Source organism: Lutra lutra, chromosome 1 (genome assembly GCF_902655055.1).
Source record: "Lutra lutra chromosome 1, mLutLut1.2, whole genome shotgun sequence".
Taxonomy (NCBI): domain Eukaryota; kingdom Metazoa; phylum Chordata; class Mammalia; order Carnivora; family Mustelidae; genus Lutra; species Lutra lutra.
The window spans coordinates 133,848,186-133,875,515 of NC_062278.1; the positions used below are offsets into that span (position 1 = coordinate 133,848,186).

Consider the following 27,330-nt stretch of genomic DNA (forward strand, 5'->3'; position numbering starts at 1 on the left):
TCATGAAAGAAATTGAGGAAGACACAAAGAAATGGAAAAATGTTCCATGCTCCTGGATTGGAAGAATAAATATTGTGAAAATGTCTATGCTACCTAAAGCAATCTACACATTTAATGCAATTCCTATCAAAGTACCATCCATTTTTTTCAAAGAAATGGAACAAATAATCCTAAAATTTATGTAGAACCAGAAAAGACCTCGAATAGCCAAAGGAATATTGAAAAAGAAAGCCAAAGTTGGTGGCATCACAATTCCGGACTTCAAGCTCTATTACAAAGCTGTCATCATCAAGACAGCATGGTACTGGCACAAAAACAGACACATCGATCAATGGAACAGAATAGAGAGCCCAGAAATAGACCCTCAACTCTATGGTCAACTCATCTTCGACAAAGCAGGAAAGAATGTCCAATGGAAAAAAGACAGCCTCTTCAATAAATGGTGTTGGGAAAATTGGACAGCCACATGCAGAAAAATGAAATTGGACCATTTCCTTACAACACACACGAAAATAGACTCAAAATGGATGAAGGACCTCAATGTGAGAAAGAATTCCATCAAAATCCTTGAGGAGAACACAGGCAGCAACCTCTTCGACCTCAGCCGCAGCAACATCTTCCTAGGAACATCGCCAAAGGCAAGGGAAGCAAGGGCAAAAATGAACTATTGGGATTTTATCAAGATCAAAAGCTTTTGCACAGCAAAGGAAACAGTTAACAAAACCAAAAGACAACTGACAGAATGGGAGAAGATATTTGCAAATGACATATCAGATAAAGGGCTAGTGTCCAAAATCTATAAAGAACTTAGCAAACTCAACACCCAAAGAACAAATAATCCAATCAAGAAATGGGCAGAGGACATGAACAGACATTTCTGCAAAGAAGACATCCAGATGGCCAACAGACACATGAAAAAGTGCTCCATATCACTCGGCATCAGGGAAATACAAATCAAAACCACAATGAGATATCACCTCACACCAGTCAGAATGGCTAAAATTAACAAGTCAGGAAATGACAGGTGCTGGCGATGATGCGGAGAAAGGGGAACCCTCTTACACTGTTGGTGGAAATGCAAGCTGGTGCAACCACTCTGGAAAACAGCATGGAGGTTCCTCAAAATGTTGAAAATAGAACTACCCTATGACCCAGCAATTGAACTGCTGGGTATTTACCCTAAAGATACAAACGTAGTGATCCGAAGGGGCACGTGCACCCGAATGTTTATAGCAGCAATGTCTACAATAGCCAAACTATGGAAAGAACCTAGATGTCCATCTACAGACGAATGGATAAAGAAGATATGGTATATATACACAATGAAATACTATGCAGCCATCAAAAGAAATGAAATCTTGCCATTTGCGACGACGACGTGGATGGAACTAGAGGGTATCATGCTTAGCGAAATAAGTCAATCGGAGAAAGACAACTATCATATGATCTCCCTGATATGAGGGAGAGGAGATGCAACATGGGGGGTTAAGGGGGTAGGAGAAGAATAAATGTAACAAGATGGGATTGGGAGGGAGACAAACCATAAGTGACTCTTAATCTCACAAAACAAACTGAGGGTTGAGGGGGGGGGGGGGTTGGGGGGGGGGGGGGTGGGGTTATGGATATTGGGGAGGGTATGTGCTATGGTGAGTGCTGTGAAGTGTGTAAACCTGGCGATTCGCAGTCCTGTACCCCTGGGGATAAAAATATATGTTTATAAAAAATAATATTAAAAAAAAAACAAAAAAAACTTAATTTTCTTTCATCAGCTTTCAGGATAAGGTTTTCCTGGACCATTGGTCTGCTCTTGATATGAGATTGTAAAAGGTTTTTCTTTACTTTTTAAGTAATATACCTGGAAAACAAAGATTCTGTGTTTTGTCCAAAGAGTTCCCTGTATTGTTGTCTTTACCAGGTCTTTCATTACTTAAGAAAAGTGTCTCTTCTCTATTAAAAGAGCGAAGGTTTTGTTTTGTTTATAACAATTTAACTTTCTGTATTTACCTGGAAAATCTGTAATTAGCAGTATGATTAAATGGGTAACTAAGTATTGTTTCACAGAGACCTATGGTCCTATTTGACCAAGTGTTTTTAAATCTTTGGTATTTTTGACAAACTTCCCCAAAATCAAATTTCTTTTTTTTTTTTTAAGATTTCATTTATTTATTTGACAGAGATCACAAGTAGGCAGAGAGGTAGACAAAGAGAGAGACAGAGAAGCAGGCTCCCTGCTGAGCAGAGAACCCAACGTGGGACTCGATCCCAAGACCCTGGGATCATGACCTGAGCCGAAGGCAGAGGCAATAACCTACTGAGCCACCCAGGCGCCCCAAAATCAAATTTCTAAAGGAAGTCTTTTGAGCTGGAAGTAAGTTTGGGATTTTGCAAAGGATCCCTAAAAATTTGCAAATGACTTTTCTCTCTTCTTGTAAAAAGAGAGATGTTAAACTAATTAGGTTTATTTGATTTGTTAAATTACATGAGAAGGATTAACAAATGAGAAATGATGCCAGATTTTCTTAGCTATATTTTTATAGATGTATTGAGAAATGATATGAAATTCCTAGGAATCTGATATGTCCTGGTATATCAGTCGTAATTCTAGTTGTTATATTAAAATGTTGTATGTCACAGAAATAACCAAATTTCTTTGTCAGTTGCATTATAATGCCGTGTCATTAGGTATTTAACCATGGCCATTTTAAAGTCTTTTGTCACTTACAGTTACTATTTTACTCTGAAGCTTCTGCAGTAGCGCTTCATCGTCAAGGAAATTTGTGGTAAGGACTTGACAATCACAGGTTTTTAATAACTTTAAGATCATAAAAGTGAACTGGGTAAGAATTTGCAGAACTAATGGAAAAACTGGATTTAAGCAGAACAACTATTAACTATGCAGGACTGAGTAAACATAAATTTGTGTGACTTTTTCTCTGTAACAATGCTGGTTCCTTAATTTTTTTTTTCCAGATTTAAAAAAATCTTTTCTCTTAAGTGATCTATGACTCACAGCAATTTGGTAAGATATAACTTAGCAAACAAATATAAAACATTTACTTTTCTTTCCTACCTAATCCCTCCAGAATTCAGAAACTCTTGAGTATTCTTTTCATGGCAATACAGTTAGTTATTTACATTAGTTCAGTAAGAATCTCTTCTCCTTGTAACAGGACACCACTGGAAACACTGGTTATATTGCCAAGGCTTTCACTGGAATGTCATATTTGAGAGACACTCAGATATGACCAGATAGCTTTAAAGACCTAAGGTTGATTTTATGGAACCAATAAAGCCCATTGGAAAAAATGACCGGTGCCTTGCTTACAGGGTTCCCGGCAGATTTACCAGACAAGTAGGGAAGGTCACTTCCTGGCAGGCCCGGGAACCTGAGGATATTTTGTGGACCTTGAGAAGAGAGGAATTCACCCAAGCTATAGATATTGCCAGTAAAATCTGATGGGGAGTCTGTGGTTTGTCTTCTTGGCCTCAAAAGGTTTTAAGAGTTTAGTTGGAGATTCCTTATGTAAAATTCCAACAGAACTGGCTTCAAAAGAGCGTATATTATCAATTGCTATTATTGCTGCATTTATGTAAATAACCAGGCCAAGTTTAATGCAAACAAATTAGCCTTACTATAATCAATTTTTTTGGCACCTGGGTGGCTCAGTTGAGTGTCCAACTCTTGATTTCAGCTGAGGTCATGATCTTAGGTGGACTTGAGCCCTGCATCAGTCTCTGTGCTCAGTGAGGAGTCGGCTTGAGAGTCTCCCTCTCCCTCTTCCTCTGCCCCTCTGTCCCATGCTCTCTGTTTCAAATGAATAAATAAATATTTTTTTTTAAATGGGGGGGGGTGCCTGGGTGGCTCAGTCGGTGGGGCATCTGCCTTCGGCTCAGGTCATGATTCCAGGATCAAGCTCCACATTGGGCTCCCTGCTCAGCAGAGACTTTTTCAATTTTCTCCCATTTTGCTGAATTGGAATTACTAAGAACAAAGACTATCTCAAATCTCCTTGGAAGGGGCTATACCAGATCCTACTTTCTACCCATATGTCAGTCAAACTTCAGGGACTTGAACTTTGGGACCACATCTCCCAATTAAAAAAGGTTCCCTTCAGACTCTAGGAATGGCACTCTAGCTGGAGACTTCCAAATAAAAAATGACCAGGAAGAGAAGCAGCTGACATCAAGGTAGCCTGCTTCCTTACAAGACATGGGATCAAGAGGATCAAGAACATTTCTTTCCATTCCTTCTTCCCTCTCTGACCATCCTTTTCCTAATTCTTACACCATGAAGGTCTTTGTGATTCTTTGTCCACCTTTTGCTCTGGCCTGGAAAAATAATGCCACTGTTCACATATCTTGGGCCATTGCAAAGGGGGGTAATCCAAGCTACAAATGACTATTGATTTGTCATGATGTTTGTGACCCTGTAGTTCTGCCCATCATAGACTTCTCCCTAATTTCTAATGCCTCAGTTTCTCTGGAACAGTTCTTTGGAACTTAGCCCCCTTTCTATCATGTCAGACTCCCTAACCCTCAGAGTCCATTTCCCTGTCTCTGGTTAACAATCCCAAACCTGGGAACGTTGCATCTAGGCTCTGTACAAAGAAAAGGGTGACCAGAATAAAATTTCCTGTGTGGCTTATATACCCTTAAATTTGTACAAGCCTCCATGGCTGTCACTTTTCCCAGTCATGAGCCACAGACTGAAGTGGAAATTACCAGGAAACATTCATGATTCAAAATCAGCTTCTTTTGGTAGATTACTCTTCCTCCAGCTAGGAGTAAGTGCAAATGAGGCTATGACCAGGAACCTCTTCTTAGGGGCACCTGGGTGGCTCAGTCATTAGGTGTCTGCCTCCGGCTTGGGTCACAATCTGGGGTCCTGGGATCAAGCCCTGCTCCCTTCTCAGTGGGGAGTCTGCTTTTCCCTCTCCCACTCACCCTGCTTGTGTTCCCTCTCTGCTGTCAAATAAATAAAATCTTTATTTAAAAAAAAAAAAAAAAAGAGGAACCTCTCCTTAACTCTTAGAAATATTGCAGAATGTGTTGCTAAAGCAACAGCTGTCCAACAAAAATCCTTAGACTCTCTGACCAAGGTTGTTCCTGATAATAGAATAGCCTTTGATTATCTTTTCGCTGAGCAAGGAGATGTCTGTGGCAAACACCACTAGGTGCACTCAGATTAACACTTCTGGGGAAGTTGAAACTCAGCTACATAAGATCACTGAATAAGCCACTTGGCTTAAGAAAGTGACTCCTTCAATGGGGTGTTTCTTCAACTTATGTGATTTTGATTGTTCTGAGTCTTGGGGGGAACATGGCTCCAAAGTACATCCCAGACATTGAGAATTCTCCTGCTTATGGTAATCATAGTAGCCTTCCTGGTATGCTGTATTCTCTCAAAAGCCTTTAATGCCTGTTCCCAGCCACTTACCAACAAGCAAACTATCTCCCTAAGACTTGAACATCAGAATAGGAGGAAAGAGAATTACCAACTTAAAAAATGTGAACCTGAAGTCATACCCTGTGAATACCACAAAGATTCAGCAGAAAGACAACACGAGCAGCGCCCATGTGGCTCAGTGGGTTAAAGCCTCTGCCTTCTGCTTGGGTTGTGATTCCAGGGTCCTGGGATCCAGTCCCTCGAAGGGCTCTCTGCTCAGCGGGGAGCCTGCTTCCTCCTCTCTCTCTGCCTGCCTCTCTGCCTACTTGTGATTTCTGTCTGTCAAATGAATAAATAAAATCTTTAAAAAAAAAAAAAGGAAAGAAAGAAAGACACCATGAGCTGTGAATACTACACAGAAGATCAACAAAAATTGCAAGAACGTCAGAAAAGTAGCTAGGAGTGGCACCAATGCCTTGAATTTGAACCACATCTCTCAGGTTGAAAGTCTTGTCAAAAGCGGGGGAGGGGGTGTGTGTGCGGCGGAATCGTCATGAAAGAGACAACAGTACCCAAATGGAATCACTTATGCTAAGCCCATGTCACCAAACTGAGATTTAATACCCAACTTAGTTACAGTTTCAGCAAATCTCCCAGGAATGGAATCTTAAATCGGTCAATCTGGAATTACCTGGTCAGCACTAGTGAGGTAATCGGCCTGATAGACCCCTGCCGTCCCCTGAAGGAAGATGACCTTGCCACAACTGATCCACTCTTCACTAGCATAAGTTCCTGTCCTCTTCCTTCTGCCTGTAAAAGTCTTTCATTTTGTACAGCTCCACAGAGCTTTTATCAGCTAAATGGGATGCTGCCCAATTCATGAAGCAATGAATAAAGTCAATAAAGTCCTTAAAATTTACTCAGTTGAATTTTGTTTTTTAATACCGCTCAGAAACATTGATCTCTACCTAAGAGGATTTAAGGTGTCTTCCTTGCAGAATAGTTACACTTTTTATTTTTAACCCCTGTATCCTCAATAAATGAAATAAAACCTAATACCAAGGAAAGAAGGAAGAAAGGGAAGAGCGAGGGGAAGAAGGGGAGAAAAGGACCCTGTCAGTCTTAAGTATCTCACCATGAGGTAGTGAATCAGAGTCAGTGAATTTGGAGTCAGACAGACCAGCAAACCTGGAGATAAAATCTTACTGTCATCACTTATGAATATGTTCCAAGTCATCTCACTTCTTTAAACTTCAGTTCTCTTACCCCTAAAATTAGGGGATAATACCACCAATTTTGTCAAGTTATTGTGAGGATTAAATGACGATGTATATAAAGAAACTTGCCAAGTTCCTGGCACTTATCAGGCATCTAATAAAACTGTAAAATTCCTTATTCTAGAACATATAATCCAAACTGCACATCTTCAAATAGCCTTATGAATTTGCTGTCTGGAAATGAATTTGCAGGAGAGAACTAATTCCAGCATTTTTTTCTGATCTCTTCACAGCAAATTGTGAACAGCACAACATACGTGGGCAGTTCATTTCTTTTTCTGTTAAAGCATGGAACTGTCGTACGAGGTGAAAAAATACGTCATCTTCCATTCTGAACAACAGTTAGCAAATAAAATGTTGCAGACAAACTGAGAAGTAGAATAGGACAGCAAATTTAGGAATGTGCATAAAAAGCTGCATTGTAGCCCACAAAAAAGGGTCAACTAACATTTGAGTTAATGTGCTTTTTTCCAAGACAAAGGTTTTGGTGTTTATCCATTTACTGACTCCTGTGTTTCAAAGGCATCTGTGCAGTAGATTAGGAAAGTTTAGAAGCAGGGAACAGGATTAGAAATAGCTCAGAAGTCAACTCAGGGTCCAGGTATCTCCGTTTATGTATAACTCTTTATAAAAGTGATAGATGATCTATGATAAAATGGACAAGAAGAATGGAACACCTTCAGATGGGATCATAATAAGCATGAACTTGTCAGCGTTAAATGCAGGAAAAGGGAATGGAAGCTTTAGAAGGGGCTTGATATTAAGGCGAAGGAAAACAAAACAAAACAAAACAATGGTTAAAATGCAACAAAATAACATGAAATTTCTTGGCCCCTGTTCATCAATGACTACAAGGTATACTAAGTTATTTATCCTTATCCTGGAGGGGGTTTTAAAACTTATAAAACTGGGGTGCCTGGGTGGCTCAGTGGGTTAAGCCTCTGCCTTTGGCTTAGGTCATGATCCCAGGGTCCTAGGATCAAGCCCCACATCCAGTTCTTTGCTCAGCAGGGAGCCTGCTTCCCTCTCTCTGCCTGCCTCTCTGCCTACTTGTGATCTCTCTCTCTCTCTCTCAGTATCTCTGTCAAATAAATAAATAAATCTTTAAAACACACACACACACACACACACACAAACTCTATAAAACTATGAGTACAAGTAGTTCAGTGCTCACTTGGGCTCAGAAAATCTAATCACTGGTGCATTAGCTTTTCACCAGAGGTGTTTTTCTGGATGTAGTTATAGTTCCTCCTCTTGATAGACTGATACATGCTACCTGAATCGCCAAAGACATTTGATTCTGTCTTTTTTGACCTCAGATTCCAGAGAAACGTGCTCAGATTGTGGAGGATTTACCATTGACCATATAAAACAAACAAATTCTAACTGGTAAACCTGTACCTTTTCTTTGATCCTTAGGTATCCAAATTGTCCACCTTTCTATTGCTCACTGCACTAGCATCTTGGGGCTGGAAGGGGTCTGACAAGTCATTTAGTCTTCTCTTTCATCATGGAGAAACCATCACTACAACATCCCCCAAGGAGATACTTGCCCTCTGCAAAAGGAGACCCATTCCTCTACCTCTTATTTTTAGAAAGTTTATCCTTATGATTATATCACAACCTTTCCCTGAATTTCTTTCAGGATTATTTCATGGTTATTTTCTCTGGAACATCTCAAACACACCACCATTCTTCCCTATAAATTAGCCCTACAGTTCTTGTGAAACACACAAGAAACAAATACATACAAAAAACAACCATGTCTTAAATTTCTTCCTCTCAAAAGCTAACATCCAGGATTCTTTCAAGCACTTCTGTTCAGGATAGCATTTATCATCCCCCTAATCCCTTCCCCACTATTGACCATGCCGCCATCCCGTGAACCAATTCCACAAACTTATATTCACAGTGCTTTCCATCTAAAAGGCACTTTGCTAGTCATCCAGGACATACTGGGAATCAAACACCCCCACAAACAGTCTTAGGAAAGGCTGTGCAAAGGACTTAAGATTGAATTAAGGTCTGAAGGAAGAGTAGATACTAAGGGAGGATAGTGAGGGGACAACTGGAACAAAGGCCTGGCTGGGGAGTCGTAGAGGAACAGGGAGATGTGGAAGAAGGTATTCTGCTGGGGCACAGAGAGCAAAAGGAGGCAAGATAAGCATACAGCAAGAGAGAGGATCAGGGCCAGACCACACAGGGCCCATTGTGTTGGGCAACTTTGTCTTTGTCCTACAAGTGAGTAGAAAGAAGCCAATGAAAGAATGTAAGCATGGGGCTGGGGAATTTCCTATCAGGTTTGGTCTCCAGAAGACCTCTCTGGCTGTAGGGTGAAGAACTGCTTAGATGGGACAGCAGTGAACAGAGGGGGACTGGTAAGAACGCTGTTACAATATTTCAGACAAGAGGTAATGATGGCTTCGGGACTAAGTGGGTGAGAGAGAAGATGACAGATAGATTGGGATAGAACTGAAAGGACTTGGCAATAAATTAGATATTGACTGAGGGAAGAGAAAATGCCGAAGATGGCTCCTAGGTCTCTGCCGGAATAATAGGTGTATGGTGGCATTTTCTCAGACAGAGAAGACAAGTTTGGGAGAGGGGAAGATCAAGACAAGTTTGGGAGTGGGTGCCGATGACTAGAAAGTCAAGTTATCAATTATAATTCTCAGGCATCTTGAAGGTTTTGGAGAGCTGCAGACTGAATGTTTGTGTCCCCCCCATCCCAAATTCGTATGTTGAATTCCCACCTCACTACCCCCCCGCAAAGTGTGATGGTATTAGGAGGGGGCTTTTGGGAGGTGATTAGGTCATGAGGATGGAGTCCTCCTGAATGGGATTCATGCCCTTAAAAATGAGACCCTGAAGAGTTAGTTTCTTCTCCTTCCACCACAAGAGGATACAACTGAGAAGCTGGCAGTCTGCAACCAGGAAGCCGGCTTTCACCAAACATGGAAACTGCCAGCCCCTTGGTCTTAGACTTTCAGCCTCCAGAATGGTGAGAAAAATATTTTCGTAGTTTATAAGCCACCCAGTGTATGAGATTTTGTTATAGCAGCCTGAATGGATGAAGACATAGAGAAAAACACTGGAGGTTTTTTTCCTTTTTTATTTGTAATTAGCTCCTTTTTTCTTTGTAATTTTCTCCCTTCAGATAAAGGTGACTGTTATAATTACCACGATAAAACTATTCAACTTTTAACATCACATTTAATAGTCAGCAGTATTAAGGTTCAGCTTCATATTATTATAGCAATGTAACTGCTGGTGTTACCTATATATAATCACGTTAATTTCTGCAGGGGAGTGTGGTGGAATCTCTGCCCTCTATCTTACATTCTCCCAGATAATCTTTCCCTCTTGTTTCTGGAGGATAAAAGCTTTTTTCCTACGCAAGCACAAGGACATGGGCCAAACGCCTTTAATCTCCCCCTGAGATGTGATTTGAACTATCAATAGTATTTCATGACTTTTTTAAAGAGGCTTTAAGAAATGGGTAACTTTGGTTTATGCTCAAGATATAACCAACTCACTTTAAGGAACTAAAGCCTCTTAACATTTCTTAAACCAAGCTGCAGTGAAAATCACATCATTTCCCTTGGAGCCTGCATCAGCCACTCAAAATACTTATGTAATGTTTCAAACCTCAACATGCATTTTTGGGGGGAGTGTGAAGGGAGTCCTTAATTTTTTTTTTAATTTATAGTTTTGTATTTTTATAAAAATTATTTATTTGACTGAGAGAGAGATCACAAGTAGGCAGAGCAGCAGGCAGAGAAAGAGGGGGAAGCAAGCTCCCCGCTGAGCAGAGAGCTCGATGCGGGGCTCCATCCCAGGACCCTGAGACCATGACCTGAGCCGAAGGCAGAGGCTTAACCCACTGAGTCACCCAGGCACCCCCCTTTGCAATCTCTTAACAAGACTAGTCGATTCTACTTCTAAAATACTGTCCAAACCCTCCATCCTCACCTGCCAACCCTGCTGTGTCACCCTCTCTTGCTTGGACCACGGCAACAGCACTTGAAGTGGTGTGCCTGCATTCTCTCACTACCCTACAATCCAAGTTCCTCTTAGCAGTCAGAATTTTCTACTTTAAGTGAAAATCTTCTTCCTCCTGGTGCAGGGAATGTGACTGTTCTCGCTTGCTATTTTAATCCAGTGCCAAACATAAATAAGGCACATAGTAGGTGAGACATATGCAGAACTGAATGAGTGAATATGGAGGTTGGGGAGGTGGGGGCCCGAGATACTGTGATGCAGGGGAGGGCAAGATATGGTGAAAATGGGGTTATTTTTAGTAAATGGAGGCTGGCAAGATCTAGGGAAAACTGTACAATCTGTTTTATGGTTGTGAAACTAGAGGTTAAGAGGTTTGTCTAAGGTCATACAGCTCATTGGATCAGTGCTGGATTTTGCCTGTTTGACCCCAAGTTCAGTGCTCTTTCCAGGGTCTATTGTGAGTCTTTGCAGAGATGTAGAAAGGGGGAATATGACTACTAAACAAAGAGAAGAGGATTCTATAGGCTGAGTCCAGAGGGCGGGTAACGCTTGAAGGACAACTTGTCAATAACAAATAAATCTCCCTGATGAAAGACTAAGACAGAGAAGAGTCTACTGGTTTGAGCTCTTGTCCTTCAATTTATCCTGCCCTGCAATAGGCTCATGGACTTGAATCTCTTCTTCTATGTGTCCCACAGATGAAGCATCAGAAAACACAGGATGGTTAATTCATATACAAGGATTGGGGGTGATCCAAGCTGATGGTGCTTTGCTCTGTTGGATAGAAAGACTTCTTTCTGAACAAGAAATATCATCTATGAGCTAGATAACTTGACATGTCTTGCTTATTGAACAGGGACTCTGCTTGAAATAAGAAGACTGGCCTTTGGGACCAGGAACATATATACAATACATACCTGTATTATTTATGTGTGTGTGTGTGTCTGACACATATATATTGGAATTTGACCATTGAACTGGTATAATATCTTCCAACAAAATCAATCCACTTAATTTTTTTTTACTGTCTTTCTATATTCTTATTATCAGAAAATATAATCATGTTATTGTGGATGTCCTTATATAAATATGGACAAAAAATGTTGACCCGGATGGGATGGAATTCGGAGCATAGTAGAGCTCTGCTTGGTCATCTTGTCTAATGCAATCCCTTCATTCCTTTATTATGCAATTTTTCTCATATTATATTGTGTGTGCAGCATATTTGTAAGGAATAAAAATATAGAAATGAAATAGACGGCCCCTCTGTGATATTCACAGTCTCAATGAGTAGAAAGAGCTGTACTCAAATGTTTATAAAATGAGCCAAAACTACACTACTGCAGTCACAGCAGGTGTATCTGGCTCAAGACCTGCTCTGATGAATCTGGTTAAAATGAGGAGAGTGGTCTTTGAGGACCAGGGGGCATGAACAGTAGGTATATATTAATTAAGGTTTAGAACCTTAGTATTAGAATGTAGAAGGTTTAGAACTTAGAAGTATTGTTGGAGGTTGTTCTAAAGTCTCTTTTCAATGGCTTAAGAAGAGGTTTCTAGCTCAAACAGGGTCACTGGATTTTTATTTCTTGCTGGGTTACTTAATGAATAACCTCAAAATCGGTTGTTAAATATTTGGATTGCATTTGAACATTAGAAACTTTGCTCTTGGGGCACCCGGGTGGCTCAGTGTGTTAAGCCTCTGCCTTTAGCTCAGGTCATGATCTCAGAGTCCTGGGATCAAACCCCACATCTGGCTCTCTGCTCGGCAGGGAGGCTGCTTCCCCTTCTCTCTCTGCCTGCCTTTCTGCCTACTTGTGATCTCTCTCTGTCAAATAAATGAATACAATCTTAAAAAAAGAGAGAGAGAGAGATTGCAAAGGGGAGGTAAGGAAGAGAGGGGTAAGTACCAAGGCAACTCCCATGTTTGTGGTTTGAGCTTTCATGCTGATTGATGGACCTGAGGAGTAGGAGTAGCAGGTTTGAGGACAGAGCTTCTGAGTTCCTTCAGTCTGCCAAATGGATGAGACAGTCAGAAGGAGATGTCAAATAGGCAACTGTATATGCAAGGCTGAAGTGCACTGGAGATAAATATTTGGGAGTTGGCAGCAAATAGTAGTGTTCGAGCCATGGAAATGGAGGAGCTCACCAATGGAGAGAGAATAGACTGTCCCATATAAGCTCACAAACTGTCTTCTCTTGTCATTTGATGCTAGCACCCATGAATAATATCTATACCAGTGGTGCTGCCCCCTGAGAGCAGCATTCCCTAGGGGACCTGGGTGGCTCAGTCCATTTAAGCATCTGCTCAGGGCATGATCTCAGGGTCCTAGAATCGAGCCCATGTCGGGCTCCCTGCTCAGTGGAGAGTCTGCTGCTCCCTCTCCCTCTGCCCCTCCCACCCTACTCGTGTGGGCTCTCTCTCTCTCAAATAAATGAATAAAATCTTTAAAAAGAAAAAGAAAAAAAAGCAGCATTTCCTAAGAGCAACATTCCGTGGGGGTTCATAGGGCCCTCAGTTCTCTGTAGGCCTCACTGGGCTGAAGCCAAGGCTATAGTCTGCCCTGAAGTAGAGCAAATTCTCCCTTCCTCACTCAGTGTCCCACTTGGTCACCTGAGTCACAGAACAGGCTGCTGGGGCTCCAATACTCAAGAGAATATTGCCTGCAAGTCTCACTTTTCCCACAAGCTCGGACATCTATGCCCTCATGAATGTGTCCATGCACCTACCCAAACTCATCTGAGAGCTCACTGAGGCTCAGGCTATGCCCACCACCGACCACCACCACCACCACCATCATTTGAATAATGGTGTTCAGAAGTGTTTTTTGTCTAATTTCCCCAAATTTCCACACCTGCATCTAATTAATTACCTTAATTTTCTACTTAAGGAGTTGGCTTTATGAAATAGCTGCTACAATAGAGTCTAGGAATGCAAAGGATGAGATCTTTAGTATCACTTTGATAAGTAACCTGTCCACCCACTGATTGGTATATCATGGTAAGAATAATGATGGAAACTCCCAAAAACCAGCCCTTAGGTCACACCAATTAGCATGACACCAAGTGCAAGGGGAAAGAATCCTGAGGAGAAGCTTTAAATAAGAAAGCATTCGTGGACAAGGCAAGTGTAACAATGGCCCTGACTGGGATATACGGGGGCCTTCCAGGTCCAGGTGAGACATGGGTAGGAAGGTGTGGTGTGCAAGGAGGTGTGCTCCATAGGCAATCTGCCTGTGTTAGAAGTCACTGCTACACTGGCCTGTACCAGGCTCCAAGGTGGGTCCGAGGGAACAAAGAACAAGATACCACCCTGTGTCACATGTGTCTGGGTTCACTTATACACATGTAAGCAAACGGCTTACTACACACAATATAATAAGAAGCCATATTAGACACAAATAGAATATCTTGGAAAAGGAAGAGCTATGCTTCACTCTCCCTAGCAAAGCTGGAGAAAGGTTTTTTACAGAGCACATTTAACCTGGGTCTTGAGGTATGTAGGTGATCCCCAGGTGGGCAAGTTGTCACTAAAGGACAGAATTCTAGGTTATAGGGAGGCATGTCTTTGAAGGCACAGAGGTGAAGAAGCAGATAGTGTGCCTGGGATAGTAATTTCCAAGTGGGTGAACACAACATGGGTGGGACCCAATGGTAGCCTGCAGACACTGCATTAAATAACAACAAATTCCTTGGACTTGAGAAAGTTGGCTATCTTTTCAGTCCCTTCCATCTCTGCCCAGGAGAAATGTCTCAGTTGTCTAGTAGGATGCTGATCTTAAAAGAGTAGGTTTCAGGCTCAGAGGTTTCCCAGGTAACTGTGTCTAGCTAAAATTTAATATTATTTTGTTTTTACTATATTTATGTTTTTCTTCTGTTTACAACAAATGACAGTGGTTTTCCATTTATAGTAGTTACATAAAATTTTCTTTCCAAACAAACTTAAGTTTAAAAAGTAAGTGATTTGTTTGGCAACTGGTTGGCAATGTGGTTCAAGATTCTGCCCGGGAATTGGCATCATGGCTGTGTGCTTGCCTCTCCCCGGCATAGCCACTGCGCACACGCATGGGTTCCCTAACAGGTGAACACTAACAGCCTTACCCATTATTCATATCAGTGGAATCTGATGGAAAGAGATAGGCATGTCTCTGGAGTTCATCGTCACCATGGGTCAAAGGATTTAGAGAATATCGACTAAGGAAGCATTTTCCTGATTGGTGAAAAATATCTCAGTTATGCTCAGCTACCCCTTCTAGAAGGTCATGCAATGTATTAATGTAGTGCATAATAAAAACAGCAAAAAAAAGGCAAAATGATTTAAATGCAAATATAGAAAAATATTAAGTTAGTCACACCACAGACTTATGGTAAGAATTATGACAGTGGCATGTGAACATCTGAAGTGTTAGAAATACTTTCTAGAAGAAAGATTAGCAGTTTGCTGGGTTGCTGTCGCTGTGTTAGTACAGATCAGTCAGAGATCAAGCATAATGGTAAAATGGGTCAAACTTTTTTCCTCTTTTAAGTAAACTACCAACCAGTGTGGGGGTAGAACTCATGATCCCGAGATCACAAGTTGCATGCTCTACCAATTGAGCCAGTCAGGCTCCCCCAAATGGGTCAAATTTTAAGACAGGCAGACAGGAATTATCTTCCTTCAATACTTTCTAGGTAGGTGGTCTTGGGCAAGGGCTCTTGAGGTCTTTGTTTTACTTCCCTCACCTTTATTTATATTGAGAGTCCATATTACAGGACTGTAGGCATTAGAGACAACAGATATGCAGGTCCTCAAATTATAGACATTATTAACCTTCTTTATAACATTCCAACAAGCTTTCCAAGGTTAGCCATGATTGACTCTGACCTGATTTTTCTAATTCTGTGAGACAGTCTGTCTGCAGAGCTGTTAATTGGTTTCAGAAAAGAACCGAATGTGTTGTGTTTTCTTTTTTTTAATTTCTCCATTAATTTGTATAGAAAGTTAAAAAACCAGCATAACGTTCCTGATTGCCAGGTCATCCCAAACTGGGGAGGGGACCACCCACCCAGTCCAAGTTGGAGGATCCATGTTATATTCTAATGTTCTTCTGAATGCATTTTGTAACTTTTTTTTAAACAAACAAAGTAAATAAACTGCATAAACACTATAGACACAGCTCTGAAAACTCACAACACTGGGTGGGGGGATAACTTAATCCACATTCCACAATTCCAGCCCATCCTTTCAGCCACTCCCTACTCCCCAGCGCTCACACCCCTCCACCCCCTATAATGAGGCCTGAAGAAGCCTGTGATGGGGTCTTAATGAGCATGGTAGACCTCAACTCAGAGGACCACCACCCAGGTCTCTGGCTTTCCACTTCAAAAGCAAGCACACGCTAACTGGGGAAACCAAAAGATTTCTCTGGTAATTGGGACACGGGGCCTAAGGAAGAGAGAAACTGGACCAGCCCAACTCCCATTGTAAGCACACTCTGAATTTCCAGCTCTTGTAAAATCATTAGAGCACGGCATAAAAGCAGTTTCCTCTGGAACAGTAATGATGATTTTCATCTTCCAAATTAAGCATTGACTTTTTGGAAAACCTGTCATTAGAGGATTTTCTGTCTGCTGACCTTTGCTTTCACTTCCTGGAAGTGTTTTTTATTAAAGTAGGTCATCTCATTCAAATACAGAACGCTACTAATATCTCCCATGCAGTTTTGCAGTTCTAGTTAGAAGCATGATGTGCAAGCAATTTATGACTCTTCCATGTGGATATACAGTTGTCCTTTACCATGGTCATACTTTTCCCGAAATGAGCCACCATATTTAAGTAGATCACATACAGCTATTTCTTCTTACAGTTTGGTACAATTCAGAAATGCAGTTTTTAGAAATGTCTTCTCATAGATTGTAAGGGCTAGAATGAAGTACATTTCAAAACAATAAGATGAAAGCATGATTTTAAACAAGAAGTCATCAGGCATTTTAACCATTTTTTGGTAATGTTTATACTCCCACATGCTAGAGTTTACTACTAGAACCCCTAACTTTTGATTGGCTAAAAAGGCTAAAAACTGCAGTGCCCTATACCCTGCCCTCCACTTAAAGAAATGACTAATTACTTCTGAACGATTGTCATAGCTCGTTAGTGGTATTTGAGACTATCATATTTATAGTCTACACAATGTTTTTTGTTTTGCAAATCCTGGTGATATGAACATAGCCATAAAAACACACAAGAAGACAAATTTATTTCTAGGGTCTAATATTTTCATTTGTCAAGATATTAACAGTTTTAAAATTTGTATTTGCAGCCCTAGAAAGCTTTCAAGGAGTCTACAATTTAACTCTGATAGAGTAGTTTTGTCTAGCCGTTCAGAAAAAGAGAAAACGCACAGTTTCATTATAAAACTGGAGCTTAATGTCAGGATCCAAATGTTCCAAGTTTAAATAAATCTTCACAAGCCTGCCTGCTTCTGTGATTGCTAAATCTGAATAGCTGCAATCAGGAGCCGACCTGTGCCTATAAACATGTAAGACAGCAGAAGCTAAATCACTAAGTCACATGAGAGCAACACCCAAAAGCAAACACCAGTTAGCCTTAAAGATAATATAAATAAAATATACCTGTTCTTCAGCTTTTTGGTTTCTCAGCATCGATAGATATTTCCTAATTGCATGGAGAGGATATTTTTTGAAATAAGAGAATCGAGACTGAGGCAACAGATTATCCATGGTGAGGAAAGTAAGAAGGTTCTTGTCTGCCCCACCCTGTCAGCAACCATATGAAGTCGAGAAGCTTCACAATTCCTCAGATGTCTAAAATTTGCTTGTAGCTCGATCAGTTTCCTGCAAACAAAGCAAATGTTCTTGCTGCTTCCTCTTTTGGGTAGGGTCCCTGATGAAACCAGACAGCCAAGTTCCAGCACCCACCATCTAAGAGCGTCCAGAAATGCAATGCCCAAAGGGCAGAAGGAGCCGGGAGGAATTTAGGGGCTGGTCCACAGAATGCAAATTGCTTAGTGGTAGTGATGCGATTGTCCTATTTCTAGCAACAGCGTTCTGTTGCAAGCTATGTTAATATTAGCTAGCTGGTGACTTTCCACACCCACAGACTCTCGTGAGGTTTAATCTTAATTCTTCTGACAGTTTTTCTGGCTCTTAAAGAGGACATGATATGTGGGTTGGTTCTTTTTTTTTTTTTTTTTTTTCTGTTTCCTTCTAGATTTTTTTTTATCAGCATGAGCACACACAAAGGGACATCCCTTGAGCTGTGACTCAGCTCAAAAGTGTTGATTCATTCAGTCTCGAGAAGCTTTGTTTTGGGGGATTTCTAAAAAAATGAACAATTTGCTTCACTCTTCACTGTTATCAAGGAGTTCAGTGTCAGCACTTAAGAGGTTAGGTTTAAGCTGTCATGCATTATGCAACATGCCCAGTAACCAGATACTTTATGTTAATTGAACAATAGCTGCAAACAGATTCTGTTCTGGGTTAAAAGGCTTCTCTCCTTGACTCCTTATCTCAAATCCACAGGCTGAATCCAGAAACATTAAATTTCCCCAGGCTTTATTCCAAATGTAAGGGAGAAAAAAAAAATGTTACACATTTACTTTCTAAGTATTGTACAAAGGATTCATGCTTTTAAAGAGAGAAACGGGTAAGAGGCCTGTGGTCTCAGAGCATGTGAAATCGTAAAATTTGAAAGTTCAATATTTTCTTAATGCTCTGTAGAAGTCACAGGATGTCTGAATGAAGTTTCCAAGTACGCTTTGCGATTTTGTTACCCTTTTTAACGTTGTAGTAGCTGGTTCATTTGATGGGAACATTTGGCCACTTTGGTGAGGGGCTGTCTTATAGAGTCCAGGCCAGACATCAACCCCAAGTCATGAGGCCCTGAGATGTGCTTTCAAGTGGAAAGAGAGCTGGTCTGTTCCTGTTCAGAGACAGCACTGTTGGGGAGGGGGGTGAGGAGAGCTGGGAACCCACGTCACAGCCTGAGCTGTCCCCCTGGACAGCCGCCCTGCCACTCCTGGCCTGGCCACTAGCCTTCAGGGAACACACTTGATGGGCCCAATGTGGGTCATGCTGCAGCAGCCCAGGCCATCTGTCAGGCTGGCCTCAGGCCCACTTACAAGGTGATCTTCCAGGCTCACCAGGGGCAGGCTGGCAATTCCAAGAAGTCATTTACATAATTCTGCTGGGGCTGGTTCCCAGGAGGAGGAGGCTCTGCCCTCCTGCCCCTGCTTTAGGTGCAAGGGGGGCTGGCTTTTCCAGTCTCCTCTGTATGCTGGAGACAGCCTACTCTAATGAAGGCCAGAGGCAAGCAGTGTGCTTGTGTTGTGAATCACCAGAATGCTAAGGGCAGTGCTGTGCACTCCCTGCCAACTCACAGCCTGAGAAACAAGGAGCGCCGACACCCAGACACCCTGTCCCTGGAAAGGGGAGCCCTTGAAACTTCAGGAGGAGAAAAGGTGCCATTTATACACACCCTCGAGGAACCCACGAGCTGCCTTTTTCCCTTTTTTAAAAATATCTAAACCTTCAGAGATGCCTCTCTTCTCATGGGCAGAAGCTGGCAGACATCCAAACACCCACAGCTCGGCTGTGATCAAAGCCTTTTCCCAATGGGATGAACACAAAGCAGACTTCATTTCAAATGATTGTTTCATGATCACCTTCTCCTGGTTTAATGAAAAGAGATGGGGAAGCAGTGGGTGGGGGGAGAGAAAAGAAAACCCCCTCCAAAACTGTCCTGGCTATATTTGATATAAAAAGACAAACTGGTGAAACAGACGTAACTAAAATTGACGCCAAATATAAATCGTATCTAATATGTATTGGGTCTTTTGGCCAGGCACGGTGCTAAATTCTTGATGTTATTCATGTAAGCCTACAGGAGCATCCAATGGGGAAACTGAGGCTCAAAGAGGATGAACAACTTGCCAAGGTCACAAAGCTACAAAGCAGGGGAGAAGGGACTCCATTCCGGTAGACTGACACAGAGAATCGCCAGAGTCTCTGTTCCCAGTCAGGACAGGGCGCAGGCTCTTAGTCCGCCTCCGAAACTGATTCCTGAGAGCCTCTACAGATGAATCTGACAAAGGAAGGCATGGAGTTGCCTTGTTAACGAGAAATACAAATGTAGACTGCTAGGAATTTACAGACTAAGAATATTAGATTAGAGATCAGGTGCATCCTTGTGAAAAATCATACAACTCCCTGTCCTGGATTCTGCATAAATAAGGCTAGTACTCATTATTTACCTCATAAAGCTTCCTTTCTGGATGATTCACATGCTCTTGAAAAGAGGTTGTACTCATAGATACAGATTTTCTGCCTCCTAAACTTTAAAGACTACCATAATCTCAGTTTCTGTTAGGCTACAATGGTTAATTTCTCTCTTATTTATTTTTTTAAGTTGTTTTTGTTTTTGTTTTTGTTTTTGTTTTTGGCGAGAGTGCACACGTATGCGCACAAGTGGATGGGGGGGGCAGGGAAAGAAGCTCCCTCGCTGAGCCCGATGCAGGACTCGATTCCAGGACCCTGGGATGACAACCTGAGCCTAAGGCAGACACTCAACCAACTGAGCCACCCAGATACCAAATTTTGCTTACTATTTAATACAGATATGATGTGGGAGAGTCATAGCCCTGTTGTATTCACACAGTATGGACATGTCTGCCATCTCAGCCTGGAGGAGTGATGGTTTGATTGCCACTGTGACTCAGTTACCTTGGGAATGGAGGTTGACCCATGATGGGATGGCTACAGTGTACATCCGCAAGGACTGAAAGAACTCAGAGGATATGCCTGGCGGTGAGAAGTTTATTCTGACCCCCTGCAAAGTAGCACAATATGGAGTGGAAGCAATTACCTGTTATTTGTACAACTCACTGCCTGCCACCCTTTGTCCTCTATTTGATAGAAAAATAACCAGCAGAAACCACAATTCCAGGAAAGCCCTGAATCCAGGCTACAGTCCCACTATGAAAGGATGTTCGTGTGTTCTCTTTGGTTTCTAAGAATTACCTGCACTTTCACAAATAGCTTAAAATAAATCCCAGTTTCTTCACTTGAAGAGCAGTACACAGAGGCAAAATTAAAGCCAGAAGAAATAGTGACAAGGGAATGAAGAAAAAGGTATTTTACAGTTTACTCCCTTTCAAACATGGGAGAAGATGGGATGACAATGAGGGTCTGTGAGGCTGTCTAACACTGTGCACTGTACACAGCAGATATTGCGTTAACACATGCCAGTACCTTAGCTCTTAAAGGGGAAAGACAAGGAGAAAAGAATGGGATCCATTTAACATTGCAAGTGTTAAAATCAGGATGAGAAACAGGAAAACCAGAAAGCTTGTCTCCAGGATGCCTCTGAGTTTGATGGGGTTTCCAAAGTGCACCAGGGCAAACACTAAAACCCCACTAATCCCCTTCTCTTTCTCCTTTCAATCAGTACTGAGAGTTTCTATCAGGAAAATGACTCCATTTTCTAGGAATTAATCCAATCCAGAGATAAAATGAAGGGCAAGCAGTGAGAATGATGGAGAAGCAGCTAGCCCAGAAAACAGAAACCATTTTTTATGAGGAATTCCACTGAGAAATCATTCTCATCTCACTAGGTCTGTGGATATTGGCTCAGTTTTTTGCCCCCCCCCCCAAGGACAGCTCTAAATGAAATCAGGAGACGAGAAAGGAAGGCATTTACCATGGCTCCTCAGAGCAAGAATAGGCAGCCACCAACATTCTATCTTCCACATGACAAAATCTTCTGTGCTTCTTGATGTGGTGACATTTTCTTGGTGCTCCCACCATATAGGGAGTAATTATCTTACACCTGCAGATGGCAGATTTTTACTTTCCCCAAATCCACATTCAAATCCACCCCACACCCCCTGACCCATGTTCCTGTTACAACCACAATTCAACAATTTCAGTGTTTCTAATTGCTCTGTGAGCTATGCAATGCTTATGCCTTTTGCTTTCCAGCTTCAAGTATTGATTTTTCGAACTTTATAATACCTCTGCACTCCTGGGACGCTTGTCCTCCACTTAGGGAGAAAATGTTTTTCTGAGTAGTTTAAAACAAACTTGAACATGCATCAGGATCACCTGGAGGGCTTGTTAAAGCACGGCTCACTGGCCCCACCCTCATGGTTTCTGATTCAGTAGGTTGGGGGCGAAGAGGGAGTTTTTGCATTTGTGTCAACTTCCTGGGTGATGCTGATGCTGGTGGTGGGGACCATGGGTTTGGGTGCCACCAGGTAAGACACCACGGGGCTGTGGAGCCATTTGTCAGGTGGTGGTTGGAGGATAGAGACCCTGTTTGCTGCAGCATTTTGAGAGTGCCCATCAGAACCACATTTTAAAATGTATTTCCCTGGCAGTGGTGGGCTCTTCCCCAGCTCCTTTCTTCTGTGGCCACACTTCCATGAGGGAGCTCCTGCAGTTATCAGGCTTCAGATGCACCTCCCGCCAAGTTCTGTCTTCTCAGGGATATCTTTTTTTTTTTTTTTTTAAGATTTTATTTATTTATTTGACTGACAGAGAGCACAAGTAGGCAGAGAGGCAGGCAGAGAGGGTGGGGGAAGCATGCTCCCTGCCGAGCAGATGCGGGGCTTGATCCCAGGACCCTGAGATCATGACCTGAGCCAACGGCAGATGCTTTAACTCACTGAGCCACCCAGGCACCCCCTCAGGGATCTCTTGACTTGACATCAGCTTGTTCTCAAACTCTCCCCCAGTTCCTCCTACCAAGCTGAAGCAGCACTATCAGTCAGCTTAGCTCAGGGAGACGACCCTTTATTTAAGCTCAGCGCCAAAAACCATAGCCAGCTGTACCCAACACTCCCTCGCTCCCTTTTCCACCACTAACACCTCGTCCAATTCCACATGGGGAAGGAGGAATCTCGGGCTCGGAACAGTCAGCCCCCTCGTGTCAAGAATCTCCAGTATCATGGTTTTCCACAAATCCCTCCCGGAGCATAATCTATTCATCTACTGCAGTTTGGCCAGGAGCCTCCACTAACTCTGTCTCCTTTCATCCAGTCTTGAATTTCCTGCAGGCTGGTCCTTTATAGAAACAGAACATCCCCCAGCAAGCTTGCTGTTCTTGGTGGGCCCAGAGGCAGGGCTTTGGGGCTGTGTCACCTTCTCCTCAGGACCATCACTTCCTTCCACCTTCTGCTTAACAGTCATGCTTCGCTCTTTCTGAGAGGAGTAGCACTAACCCAGAAAGAGAAGACAGAGGTATTTCCTCCTAAGGTCGGGAGAGCAGTGGTTTAACCCGGGGGGGAATATTCAAATTCATGGTTGTGCTACCTATGATTCTCTATGAAAACTAAAAATAAGGTTTTAGCAATAAGGAACATACTTTTTTTTCCCCCTCCAAGGTAAAGGAGCCTTGGCTAAGAGAATGGGGGTGGGGTGGGCATGTTGGTATGTCCCCTTCTAATGCTTGGTTGGAAAGGTAGGTGTAATTGAAAGCACACGTGTGGCTAGGTTAGGCCTACCTTGGTGAGGGATGGCTCTTGGGATCAGGAAGTGATCTGCTTTCCCTTTCCCAATTCTCTGACTCCATTGTATGGGTGGAAGTTCGGTGGCCAGAGGGCCTGATGCCTCCAATAATCCTTAAATACTTATCTTGAGTTCTAGTGGAGAGACCGCAGACCAGTGATTAAATGTAACTCAGTCAGTTTTCACTGCCACCTCCTGTGAAAACTTCCACTGAGAATGAGGGGGCAGGAGTCTGATGGGGGGTGGCGGCTCGTGTTATCTAAAAGAAAGATAATGTGCATGCAATTTGGAGCAGAGAAATTGTTTATCACAGTGATGCTTTGAGTCTCAGCACTGAATTTTTAATCTACGAAAGGTAATTATCCAACATGGAAACAATATATGTCTCCCATCAGTTGGATCTCTAGAGAGCGTTAATAACTGGTGCAACCCAGACTATACATAGGTACAATAACCTGAGTAATCATTACCAGAATGTAAATTTGCCTTTATCATTAAATCTTAGGTATCAAAATCAGAGGCATATGGGATTACTCACTTATTTATTTTTGCAAGACTGGTTAGATGTTTTTTTGAGCCTTTCTGTTCCTGTGGCCCCCAGACCAGCAGCATGCGCATTACTGAGTCCTGGGAATCTTGTTAGGAATGCAGAATCTCAGGCCCCACCCTGGATCTCTTAAATTATAATCTGTAGTTTGACCAGATCCCTAAATGATTCATATGCACATGGAAGTTTGAGACCCACTGCCTGGGGATGAACACAGAGCTCCTATGTACTCCTATCGTACCCCACACATAACTCGACACTACCCCCTAATTCTACAAGAGTGCCTGTTTCTTGTCTGTAGCTCCTTCCTTACTGACCTTCTTAAGGGCAGTGACTCTGTCTTGTTCCTTGTTACACCAGTGGTTCAGTAGATCTTGGTGTAATGAATGAATGAATAACGGGTTATGCGTTGTAGTGTAGCAGCTGGGTATCAACTCCCTTGAGTTTTTCCAGATCTTGTTGGCCTCTGGATCCAGGCTGGTTATACCAACAGTAACAGCCCAAATTTCACTGGTTCGTATCTTTATCTGTCCATGTAGGATATCCTGCTGCTGTAAACTGCTACCCAAGTATTTCTGGGAGCTTTCAGATGTGCTTCTCACATAGTCTCAAGCAAATCCTGGCCAGCTGCCATAGCATTCCCTTCCTTGTTCCTGTTCTGGCTCCTTACCTGTCACTGGTGTAGCCACTGGTATATCCGTGTATTCCCACAATGAAGCCTTGAGGCTCTTGAGGGCCAAAGCATGTTCCAGACCTCTCCTCATTTAACCCACTACTCTTTGTTTCTCCACAACTCGGTCCTGAGCTGTCCTGCCAGGTGCACTCCCATTCAGACATTCTTGGGAGATGCTTCAGTAGCAACTGCCAGGATCCCCTTTTAGTCCTGCCCTGCCGGTCTCTCTTCAGCACAACTCAGAGCCCTTCCTGTGCGTTCCTCACCTCACCAACTGCACTTCTGGGCAGGACCCCTTTTATAATGATCCTGGGTCGTTAGGATGAAATACCGTAGACCTGCCACCAAAGGAAAACAAGACTTCATTTTTATTTTTTTTTACTAGATCTAGTGCTCAACCTTGTTGCCATGGATCCCTCCTCCTTTTCTCAGGTATAGTCCTACCAACCACTCCCAGTGTTTCCATAAAGTAAGGGACACACACTGCACCCTTCTCCTATGTGGGAAGATCAGTGTGAACAGGGTCTCTCCAAAGAAACACTTCTCATAACATCATTGCCCTGTTTTCTGCTTGGTTGGGGTTTTTTGTTTTGGTTTGGTTTGTTTTTGGGGAGGTGGTTTGTTTTAAAGATTTTTATTTATTTCTTTGACAGACAGAGATCACAAATAGGCAGAGAGGCAGGCAGAAAGAGAAGAGGGAACTAGGCTCCCTGCTGAGCAGAGAGCCCAAGGCGGGGCTCGATCCTAGGACCCTGAGATCATGACCTGAGCTGAAGGCAGAGGCTTTAATCCACTGAGCCACCCAGGTGCCCCTGTTTTTTTGTTTTTTAAAGCTGATTAAGACTCTCTCCTTGACCAAACTGGAGTCAGGTTCTCTGAGTCTTCTCTTAGACTATGTCCCAACTTTGCCTGCTTAGTCCAGTTTTAGAAGAATCCTGTTGGGTTAGTTTAGCATAACACTCTCTCCCTTGGAATCTTATCACCCTTGCCTTCAACAAGAATCCCCTAGCCTGTAATGGCCCATTTATAGTGAAATCTAATCCATTTCTACTTGACTTCAAGTCCCAAACTCTTTTTTTTTTTTTTTTAAGATTTCATTTATTTATTTGACACAGAGAGAGAGATCACAAGTACGCAGAGAGGCAGGCAGCTAGAGGGGGAAGCAGGCTCCCCACTGAACAGAGAGTCCAATGCGGGGCTCGATTCCAGGACCCTGGGATCATGACCTGAGCTGAAGGCAGAAGCTTAACCCACTGAGCCACCCAGGGGCCCCCAAGTCCCAAACTCTTAACCTTTATACAGACTACCTCCCCAGCTTTGTGATATCCCTAAGCAGGATGCCTGGTACACAATAGGTACCTACTACATGTGCTTATGAAATAAACAAGATGAAAGACACACCCATCAGCTTTTACATTGTCATCATTTCTATTTAAAGCCCTGTGACCATTGAGCTATTTTAGATCTGGATCAATTATGGGTGAAGTAACAGATATGTGGTTAGGGTCTTCTCTATCCCAGTGACAGATAGAGCCTGGGCTTCCAAATAATGACAGTTACTCATTCCTTCCTGGGTGCTCCTGGTCTTGAACATAATTCCTGGGCTTGGACCCAGCTCCATGACAGCTGTTTACGTGATGCTACCATTTCCCAGTGTGTCAAGCCAATGGTACAAAAGTTTTCATTTAAAGATAAAAAATAAGACAACTTCTGTGAAAGAGAATTCACACAGAGACAATTAACAAATGCTAATTCCCCATCATCCCCCATCATCACTGGAGAATGTTCGCACTGATTTACCTGTGAGCAGTATAATGTGTAACAACGTATGTGATTTGTTTGGTATCTTAGTCTGCTCTGGCTGCTATAGTAAACTACCATGGACTGGGGGGCAGAAACAACAAACATTTATTTTCTCATGGTTCTGGAGGCTGGGATGTTCAAGATGGAGGTGCCAACGAAGTTGGTTTCTGGTAAGGATTCTCTTCCTGACTTGTAGAAAGCCACCTCTCAGTATGTCCTCACACAGTCTTCCTTTGCTGGGTATGCACAAAGACAAAAAGAGAAAGAGAGATGAGAGAGTGCTCTAGTGTCTCTCTTTAAAAGGACAATAATTCCACTGGATTAGGGTCGCACCTTTATTACTTCACTGAACCTTAATTACTTGGAGACCCGTCTTGAGGTTAGGGATTCAACATATGAGGGGTTTTTTTTTGGGGGGGGGGGGGGGTTAAACATTTATCCTAAAACAATGGGTCAAGTTAACTTAGGATGAAACAGTGGGTTAAGGCCCTTGAGGATTTTCGCACATTGCTGTGCTCCGTAAGAATGACTTGAGGGGCACCTGGGTGGCTCAATGGCTTAAGCATCTGCCTTGGGCTCTGGTCATGATCCTAGGGTTCTGAGATAGAGCTCTACATGGGGTTTCCTGCTTAACTGGGAACCTGCTTCTCCCTCTCCCTCTCCCTCTGCCCTTTCCTCCCTACTTGTGTTCCATCTCTCTCTCTCTCAAATAAATAAAATCTTTTAAAAAAGTGACTAGAATAATACTTGTTTTTACCTAAATTGTTTTCTCTTTCTCCTATGTGAGGATCCATGTCTCTATAACATTTTGAACAATATTGCCAACTCGGAATTTATTGAGAAATGCTTGAGCTTCCTGGATGAAAGATCTCTGTATTATTTAACTGTGTAAAACATTTCATCAAAATGAAGAAAGTCTCTATTATTTTCTAACTTTAGCATTAGAGTATAATTCTCACCCTAATTTACCATTGCTTTCTTTAAAATTGTTTTTATGAGTTATTTCCTTGAGCTGTCTCCAACCATTTCTTTCCTTCTGTGATATGAGTCTTTGGACACTTACATATAATTCTACCGCCCCAGAGGCCTTTGTTTACAGCTATAAACTCTTTATTGCTTCAGAATTCCTTTCAGCTCCATA

At 42.4% G+C, this 27,330-nt stretch overlaps 1 protein-coding gene across 2 annotated transcripts in view; it reads right to left on the reverse strand.

The window, feature by feature from the left end:
• The window catches only part of ATP2C1 (ATPase secretory pathway Ca2+ transporting 1), a 179,125-nt gene extending 161,488 nt beyond the window's left edge, over positions 1-17,637 (reverse strand). For both annotated transcript variants that reach the window (XM_047737069.1, XM_047737072.1), the window contains exon 1: positions 17,275-17,637. In XM_047737069.1, the coding sequence (XP_047593025.1) occupies positions 17,275-17,382 (108 nt within the window). In that variant the 5' untranslated portion in view covers positions 17,383-17,637. The remainder of the gene's footprint in view (positions 1-17,274) is intronic.
• Positions 17,638-27,330: the final 9,693 nt, after the last annotated feature.